The 10,275-nt window shown below is 35.9% G+C and overlaps 1 protein-coding gene across 3 annotated transcripts in view; it reads left to right on the plus strand.

The window, feature by feature from the left end:
• Positions 1 to 10,275, plus strand: part of RNF13 (ring finger protein 13) — a 148,817-nt gene that overhangs the window by 33,469 nt on the left and 105,073 nt on the right. For 2 of the 3 annotated variants that reach the window (XM_017522820.2, XM_037736421.1), the window contains exons 2-3: positions 3,714 to 3,843; positions 8,931 to 9,011. In XM_017522820.2, the coding sequence (XP_017378309.1) occupies positions 3,730 to 3,843; positions 8,931 to 9,011 (195 nt within the window). In that variant the 5' untranslated portion in view covers positions 3,714 to 3,729. Of the gene's footprint in view, positions 1 to 3,706; positions 3,844 to 8,930; positions 9,012 to 10,275 lie in introns of all 3 variants that reach the window. The other variant, XM_017522821.2, reaches the window with a different exon arrangement.

The following is a 10,275-nucleotide window of genomic DNA, read 5'->3' on the forward strand; positions in this document are numbered from 1 at the left end:
GGGGAGCTAGGGGAGGGTTAGCAGGGAATGGGGGACTAGGAGAGGGATAGCAGGGAGTCGGGGGCTAGGGGAGGGATAGCAAGAGGTGGGGGGATAGAAGACGGGTAGCATTAGGAGAAATACCTAATGTAGATAACGGGGTGATGGATGCAGCAAATCACCATGGCACGTGTATACCTATGTAACAAACCTGCACATTCTGCACATGTACCCCAGAACTTATAGTAACAAAGAAAAAAAAGAAAAAAGAAAAAATGTGCTTGAAAGGGAGGGAATCTCCAGGTATCTGCGATGGTTTTTGAGGAGAATTAGGAAAATATTCATAGTACCATAAGTGAAAAAAATACAATTAGTAAAACAATTTGCATAATGTGCCCCCAATTTTGAATGTGCAGTTGGCTAAAAATGTATTTGAATGCACAGTTTGCTCTCCGTTTCCATGGGTTCTACATCATGGATTCAATCAACTACAGAGTGAAAATATTTGGGGAAAGAAATCATCTGTAGTGAACATGTACAGACTATTTTTCTTGTCATTATTCTTGAAACAATACAGCATAACCACTATTTACATAGCATTTACATTGTGTTAGATATTATAAGCAATCAAGAGATGTTTTAAAGTATTTGGGAGAATGTGTATAGGTTATATGCAAATACTGCATCATTTTACATAAGGAACTTGAGCATCCTCAGATTCTGGTATCCGCAGGGAGTCCTGGAACCAACCCCCATGGATACCAAGGGACAACTCTATACATTGCTAAAAGACTGGAAAGTTATACGTCAAAGTATGAACACTAGTTATTCCTAAATTTGAGGATTATTTATAATGTTCATTTTCCCCACATTTTCTACAAGGAACAAGAACTAGTTTTGTAAATAGAGAGTATAAAGCAAAACTGCTGAACATTATTTAAAAAGGTAGTAAATGCAAAACACCCCTCAAAACATACCACATATCACTGTATACACATAGTATACACACATACACTCTCATATACAAAGTAAAAGAAAACTGGTGACTGTTGCTCCATGAACATTGGCTTTTGAAGCTCTGGAATACCTGTGTAGGTAAGGAGCTGTACTCTCCTCTTTGAACATCAACCTTGGATGGATATTGATGCTGTTTTCAGTAGGGGTTTAGAATGTGAACTTTGGAAACTGTTGGGTTTGAATCCTAGCTCTGCTATTATTTATTGTTTTATCTTGGGCAAGTCGCTTAACAGTTCCTAAGTTTTCTCCATTTGTGAAATTATATGTACTGTATAGGGAGGTTAGGATTAAATGAGTTAACTCAATAACATGCTTACATGTCACAGCAAGCCTGGCACTTATTGAGTGATCAATATTAGTTGTTTTGGTTATTTTTCCTGTCTTTTATTTTCCCTCTAAACTCTGTCTCCCTTTTCCTTCCCCAGAGTTAGCTGGAAATTCCAGAACTTTAGATGGAAAGTCAAGGTGTTTTTTTTTTTTTTTTGAGACAGAGTCTTGCTCCGTTGCCAGGTGCCAGGCTGGAGTGCAGTGGCACGATCTCAGCTCACTGCAACCTCCATCTCCCAGGTTCAAGCAATTCTCCTGACTCAGCCTCCTGAATAGCTGGGACTACAAGCATGTGCCACGACGCCCAGCTAATTTTTGTATTTTAGTAGAGATGGGGTTTCAACATGTTGGCCAGGATGGTCTCGATCTCTTGACCTCATGATCTACCCACCTTGGCTTCCCAAAGACAGTCAAGTTTTTATTCAGATTCAGTTTCCCATAGAGGTCATTGGTCAATATGGTGCATACTTCTTCCTACTAAAATTTAATAGCAAATATATCTGATTTTGTAAAGATGCATATGTTTTTATGGTAGGATTTCTAACCAGCAGTTGTCCACCATCAGTGATTCACTAGAAGGATTTACAAGACTCAGCACATGGTTGTACTTATGGCTGTGATTTATTACAGCAAAAGGATACAAAACAAAATCAATGAGGGGAAAAGGCACATGGGGTAAAGTCCAGATTAAATCAGTATATTCTTCTAAGGGTCTTTTCCCAGTGAAGTTACACAGGATGTATTTAATTCCTCCTGCAAGTTGTGACAACACATGTAAAATATCTACCAGGAAAGCTTATTAGAGACTCAGTGCCCAGAGTTTCTATTAGGAATTGTTCGTATGGACACTCTCTGCCTAGCATGTACAAAATTCTAGGTACCCAGAAGGAAAACAGATGTTCAACACAAACCACCTTGTTTGTAAAGTGTAGGCACACTGAGCTGTTCTTACTAGGAAATTGTGGAAACTGTCCTGGAATCTAAATTTCTAGATGTCAGCCAGGAGCCAGCCTTGCAAGCAGACCTTCTAGGGATAGCAATCTCAAGCCTGCTATCTTAAACTCTTTTCTGTAATGTTATGAAATCTATTTTATTTAAGAAATGAATGGCAACAAATCTAGACATTTTTAAAAAGCTTTATTGAGATGCAATTCTCACACTATAAAATTCAACCAATTAAAGTTTTCAGTGCAGTGATTTTTACCATATTTATAGAGTTGTACAACCATCACCACAGTCTGATTTTAGAACATTTTCATCATCTCTCCCCCAATAACCTTACTCCTTAGAGTCATTCCTCATTCCCTCCTTTCCCCTCCCTCAGGCTTTTCCCCCATGCCCTGCCAGTCCCTAGGCAACCACTAATTTACTTTCTGTCATTAAGGGACAAATCTGTTCTTTTAACATGTTGTCATCTTAATTTTTATTTCTGATATTAATGGCTTTGTAAATGATAACTTAAAATTTGTTTACAGGTATTTTACTTTCAGTGTTTTAGTCAAAGATTTCAGAGTTTGAGCCTGTATGACAGTTTCTACATCCAGAGCATTTATCCATACTAACCATCATCAAAATGAATATTACATGAGTGTGGGATATTTAATGAAATAATTCATTATAAAAGCCGTTGTTTTTATAATGTTTCCTCTTACTTGTTTAAAAGTACATAATACAATTGACTGAGGCTTACTAATAAGAATTTTTATGTTTATGGGTCGACATTTAGTCTTTTCATGGTATCTTTTTGCTAAAATAGAGAAATATTCACTATTCATAGTGAATAGGGTGAAGTTGGGAGAGGTAGTTATACTGTTGCCATTCAGATGTAGAGAGAGAAAAAAAAGTATAGATTGTTAGGAGGTAATGAACAAAAAGTATTCCTTTATAATAAGTGGCTATTAATTTTTTTACATTCTCTGTGGTGGGTACAATATACAATAGCAAATGAAAAGCAAATTTACATGTGAATTTATTTATATTGAACCAGAAGCTAAAAATTTATTGTAGAAAATTTTCTATTTTAAAGCAAAGGTACTAGTGTGTGTGTTTTTAACCATTATTTTGGTTGAAATCTAGTTTCTCTGAAAATTGAGTTAGTAAGACAAGCTGTACTGTAAACTGAGCACTATGGGAGGATGTTTGTTTTGTGATTAAAACACAGAACTTTGTCACCATGAGTTATATAGGTATTGACTAAACGTGAGTGTTTACCTAAATGTCCAAATCTGTGTAAGTTCTTATGCTTTTGAAATTAAAACTTTAATTTTGATATTAATACATGTTTGTAATTAAAAGGGATATTTTTGGACATTGGGAGTTAATATATCAAATGATCTGATCCCTGGGACAAAGCACCAGCTCTCATTGTTACTTACATCCTTGTCTTCCAGGTGATTTTACAACGAGATGCTGCTCTCCATAGGGATGCTCATGCTGTCAGCCACTCAAGTCTACACCATTTTGACTGTCCAGCTCTTTGCATTCTTAAACCTACTGCCTGTAGAAGCAGACATTTTAGCAGTAAGTACAGTAATATTTATTCATGTCTAGAAACATCCCTTAAAGAAAAGCTTTAAAAAAAGCCCTGAATGATAGAATCTTATGACATTTTAATCTAAAAACATACCCCAACACTTACATACAGTTACAGTTACTTGACATTAGGGTACCTTATTCTTTTTTTTTTTGAGATGGATTTTTATTCTTGTTGCCCAGGCTGGAGTGCAGTGACACAGTCCTGGCTCACTGCAACCTCTGCCTCCCAGGTTTAAGCAGTTCTCCTGCCTCGGCCTCCTGAGTAGCTGGGATTACAGGCTTGTGCCACCATGCCTGACTAATTTTTTTGTATTTTTAGTAGAGAAAGGGTTTTACTGTGTTGGCCAGGCTGACCTCAAACTCCTGACCTCAGGTGATCCACCCACCTCGACCTCCCAAAGTGCTGGGATTACAGGCGTGTGCCACTACGCCTGACTAATTTTTTTGTATTTTTAGTAGAGACAGGATTTTACCATATTGGCCAGGCTGGTCTTGAACTCCTGGCCTCAGGTGATATGCCTGCCTCAGCCTCCCAAAGTGCTGGGATTACAGGTGTGAGCCATCACGCCTGGCCCCTTGTTCATTTTTTATTGCTTCATATGTAATGTAAGATCTCATACACAATCAGTACCTCATAAATGATGTTGCTCATGAGGGTATGTGTGCACATGTGGATACTTGTGCACACATACCTACCTATTGTGTACTTAGGAAGAGTTTTACTGTTTTTCTTGGTACCTAGTGTATATCTTAATGACTGCAAGATCGCAGTAGTATCTCAGTATTTAAGAAATTCTACAAGATGCCCATAGAAAATTTCAATCCAAGATGGTCACTAATGAGTCAGAAGAGAAGCACGGTGGTCCTGTCTTTGATGATGTATAGAAAAGTTTTTAGAGAAGAAGATTGCTGCTCAAAACCTTAGTTAGCCTCTCTTAGCTACTGTGTTACTGTCCTCCACAGTGGGGAGTATACAGATGGTCTCCAGCTTAAGATGGGTTGACTAGTGACTTTTCGACTTTATGATAATGTAAAAGTGATATGCATTCATTATGCTCCTTGACTTATGATGAGATTATGGTCCAACAATCCCATCATAAACAGAAAATATCATAAGTAGAATTTGACTTATGAAACATGTTGACAGATATTTTTAATTTTGGTGGGTTTATCCAGATGTAGCCCCATTGTAAGTTGAGGAGCATCTATACATATTTTTTATTTCTCTTTTTCTGTGAAGGCAGAAAAAGAACATACATGCCTGTATTCTAGGTCTGTGTTAAGGATTTGGTTTTACTTTCTGGGTGCCACTGATTTGCTTAATGATATCAGGTGAGAAATAAAAGAGCCAGAATTGTTGCTGACCAAAGCTTGATATGGTCCCTCTCTGTGTGTCTGCACGTTGCAGCAATTGTGGAAGATTCTGAGATCATTGTAGAACTTGGGAGAGCCAGGTTGGTTTCCATACTATAGCTTTTGAAGGCAAATGATTTTGGTAATCCATATGAGATTTCTAACCCCCTCTTGTCCTCTGTAGTAGGGAACTGGTTGATTAGGTTGTTTTGGGAATAGTCTTGCTCTTTTTGAGGCAGAGTGGAAATAGAACCTTTAAAGACTGAGTCCATTGCTATTCAAATCTCTCTTCTAAGTTGGTCATAAAGTTCTCAGAATATTCTTGGCATGACTTTTGAAATGAGTTAGAGGATTTATGGACTGATCAGGGAATGAAGTTCTCCTTGTCTCCCTTCTCTCCTTTGATTTCTTCTATTTTGTGTCTCTCTTTTTCCCCTCTCTGTTGTTTTTAATGCCTGTCCATCCTTTTGCCTTCTTTCTTTCTTTTATACCTGAGGTGGATTGCTATTTTATGGTCCAGCTGCCTGATGGGTTAAATGATTTTCAGTGTTGTGCTCTGGGAACTTAGGGAGATATATGACCTTGATGAAATTATTCAGCTGCTATAAGTGCCACAGTTTCTTTATTTCTTTATATAAACTGGAGTGTTGTGGAGATGATTAAATAAGATAAACTGCTTAGGATAGTATCTGACACATAGCAAGTGTTTTATATATGGTTTTAATCTTCATTATAATTATCATTCTGATTATACTTCACTCAGCCCCTTGAGAAGATATAAAACTCTCTGAGCTGTATTTTTTTTTTAAGGTGAACATGATGCTATTGAGCTTTATTTTTAAATGTAGAGACAAAACAAAATGTTAGGTATAGAAGAATAGTCAATCCTTTTTGCCAGCACTGTTCCCTGTGCTTTAGGCAGGTATTGTGGAATGTATGTTGATGTCCTCTAGTGAAAGGAACTGTAGACCGAGCCTACTACTTCAGATTTTTAAACAGTGAACATGCTTTAATTTGGTAAGTATCAGGCCCCTCCCTCCTTGTACCAAAAATGTAAAGCACCTCTGTTAGTGTTGTTCACTGTAGGAACGTTTTTGTTTTAAACAGTATGGTTTTAAGAGGCAATATGAGACAATCTTTATTTTGCTTTAAGGAAAGTCAAAGCAGTTTCAAAAAGGGTTTCACTCAGTAACAAAACTTATTCTATATCTCAATGTTATAATTACTGTAGTTCAAACTACATATTTTATTTCTATAATTTTAGCCATGATAGTGAAACTCTTCAGTAATAGAAAGAGATAAAAGAATACTATAGTATAGTTGTAGATTTTCCATTTCCTAATTTCAAAAGTACATTAAAAAGTACTGCTTACGGCTGGGTATGGTGTCTCACACCTGTAATCCCAGCACTTTGGGAGGCCAAGGCAGGCGGACCATGAGATCAGGAGATCGAAACCATCCTGGCTAACACGGTGAAACCTGTCTGTACCAAAAATACAAAAAATTAGCCAGGCATGGTGGCACGCACCTGTAGTTCCAGCTACTTGGGAGCCTGAGGCAGGAGAATTGCTTGAACCCAGGAGGCAGAGGTTGCAGTGAGTCAAGATTGCACTATTGCACTCCAGCCTGGGCGACATAGTGAGACTCCATCTCAAAAAAAAAAAAAAAAAATACTGCTTACCCACATTTGTATTTGTCCTTCGTCTACTTCCATTGATCTACAAAAGTTATTTTACAGTGGCATCTTTGGCTGGGAGAAATTAAATGTTTTTCTCAAGTTCAACATTAACCTGATCATAGATGAATTAAATCAATTAAACAAAGGTGTTTTAATTAAGAGATTAAATGATAGATTGTGATAATGGGTTTAAAAGCATTTTGTGAGTCTAAAGTACTTTGTAAACTATGGAGTACTCTGCAAATATGAATTATTGTTAGAGTGAGAAATCATGCTGAAGCAATTACCACATAAACTTGGTGGCCTCCAAGTATACTACTAGGATGATTATCCCAGCAGTAACAGAATGAATAGGTTTAGTGACTGCATTTAGATGCTTGAATCACACGGTTTCCTGAGCTAATTACAAACATACAGTGAGAAGCAAAGATATTAGATGTATGTGGTAAGACACTCAAGATGGGGTTCCAGTGGGATATAAGAACCACACTAGCTGAATCCTGGGTTACCTGTTGTAGTTTGTCCAGTCTTCCTGTACGCTGCATCAACTTTCCCTGCTGACAGTGCAGTTCGGTTACCAGGACCTGAGTTGATGGTGAGCCAAGGGGACTTGACAAATGGAAGATGTCTAGATCCAACACTTGCTTGCTCTACTGGAGAGATGCAAGGCAGCTGGCCACAGCTATAATTTGCTGTTAAACTGTGGAGTTGCTTATCTGCATGCTCTGGCAGATGATACAAGAGGCTAGAATAGGGCTTACCAATGAGTATTTGATTCAGGGATGACATAGCTAGCAATCTGGGTGTGTGACCTAATCCATGCTTTGTGAGTACTTAAGATTTACTTGATCCTTCCATCCTTTCTTATCTATATATAACACTCTTGTTTTTTCCTTTTTCTCTATCTTCAAACCATCCTTTGTATCTATATGCAAAACAAATATGTTCTGTTTTTTTCTATTTATGTCTTGCAGATTATGAACAACTACCTTAATTTCTAGTACATCATAATTTTCACTGTGTTTCCAAAGTTACTTGTTTACCATCTATGCTGAGTTTCATCCATATCTGTTGTTTCTCTTGCTCTCTGTATAGCAAATTGAACATTATTAAATGATACAGCAAACTCATCTCACAATTATTATCATTACTATTATCCTCTAAAGGCACAAAGAACCTTTGTTTGTGATATTTTGGTAGAGGACTGATAAATATTGTAGCATTGGAATCTATATCTCTGTGGAAGGGGGAAAGTTGTTAAAGAGTTTGAATACCTTCAACTTTTTCCATATTTGTATTTAATTGAATTTGGTCTTTTCAGTGTTCAACCCTGGATAAAAATGTCCAGCTTATACAAAATTGATGTGCTTTAAAAATATGAAATGATGCTGCTTCTTTCCAAAAACAAAGTCAGTTTTCATAGCTAGAGCCAGAAATCCTGTAAATTTCTTCTAGTAAATCAAACCCTTATAATATAGAGAAAATAAAATGGAACACTCTTCCTGGAACATGATCTGTCTGGAAAATTCCTTGCTAGGAAATTGCCTATGGGAAAAACTCAGAAAACAGTAGGCTGAATTAGTGTTGCTGCTCAATAATAATATTTGAAATGAGAATCCAATTTAAGCAGTTGTATATTGTACATATTCCTTCTACTTTAGTGGATGTATGTTTACAAATTTGATTTTATTTTGATAAGCTGTGATAGTAATCAGAATTGTCAAAATAATATGCAGAATTTAATAAATCTTTTTTTTTTTTTTTTTTGGTGCAACAGAGTCTCACTCTGTCACCCAGGCTGGAGTGCAGTGGCGTGATCTCAGCTCACTGCAACCTCCACCTCCTGGGTTGAAGCAATTCTCCTGCCTCAGCCTCCTGAGTAGCTGGAACTACAGGCGTCCACGTCCAGCTAGTTCTTTCTATTTATTTATTTATTTACTAGAGATGGGTTTTCACCATGTTGGCCAGGCTGGATAAATCTTTGTTTTTAATGTCATGTATAAATTGGTCTTAACTTGAGTATTTTTAATTTTATTTGTAGTATAACTTTGAAAATGCATCTCAGACATTTGATGACCTCCCTGCAAGATTTGGTTATAGACTTCCAGCTGAAGGTTTAAAGGTAAGACAATTGGTAATACATTGTGATGACACAGGGTATTTAATAAAGTGATTTTTATTGTTTATTATTTAAAGAATGAAACCATTTCTTACTATTTGTTATTATAAAACCCATATATAATCATTCGTAAAGGGTCAAATTATTCAAAAGGTATCAGAAAGAAAGTGAAAATTACCTAGATTGCATTATTCTGAAATAGCTGTGGTTAATATTTTGGCATATCATATTTCAGACTTTTTTTTAGAATATGTGCTATGTGTGTGTTTGTAGATGTATGTGTAGATGTATGTGTGTGTAGATGTATGTAGATGTAAATGTATTACACATTTACATATATAAGTAAATGCTTTCATATACAGTGAATCTATATTTAACACTAATAGAAACATGCTATTTGGCTACCTACATTTTTCTCTTAATTGTATGTCTTGATCATTTTTTTTCATCTTGATAGGTATGGATTTATATTATTATTTGTAACAGCTTCATGATTTTGCAATATCATGAAATAGTATGGGTTTTGAACATTAGTTTTTCATAGTAGATTTTTAGGTTGTCAAGTTTTTACTATCACAGTGTTGTAGTGTCTTTGTCTTTGTGTATTCATCCATTTATCGCCATAGGATACATTTCCAAATGGAGAATTGCTTTATGGCATGAATGTTTAAAATTTTGTTCTGTATTTATAGTTTTTCCCACAAAAAGTTTGGAACAATTTCAAATTTTATCAATAGTTGTCAGAGACTGTCCTTTTCCCCATACCCTCTTAAGTACTAGATATTATTGAACTTTTGCTAATTTGATTTTAAAAATCTAATGAACTTAAACATATTTTGTGTGTGTGTGTGTGTGTGTGTGTGTGTGTGTGTGAGAGAAAGAGAGAGAGAGAGAGAGAGAGAGAGAGAGAATGGACTATTAATGCTCTTTGCCCATTTTGAAATTAAAGTGTCTTTATGATTTGTAAGAGTTCTTTATATATTGGAAGTATCAATTTATTGTTTGCCATATATGCTTCAGATTATCCCTTCCTTAGTTTTTCCTTTATCTCTTAATTTTGTTTAAGATTTCAAAAGTTTTGCTTATGTAGCTAAAAATTCTTATCTTTTTCTTTTACCTCTGGGGTTAGAAAGTCCTTTCTCATTCCAAGATAATATGAGATTTTTGTTATATTAATACATGAAATTGTGTAGATAGGTATATATTACAGAATGTTTTCAGTTTATTCTAATTTTCTTAAAATTCCTCTTTTTTTTTTTTTTTTTTT

Source organism: Cebus imitator, unplaced genomic scaffold (genome assembly GCF_001604975.1).
Source record: "Cebus imitator isolate Cc_AM_T3 unplaced genomic scaffold, Cebus_imitator-1.0 Scaffold25, whole genome shotgun sequence".
NCBI lineage: Eukaryota > Metazoa > Chordata > Mammalia > Primates > Cebidae > Cebus > Cebus imitator.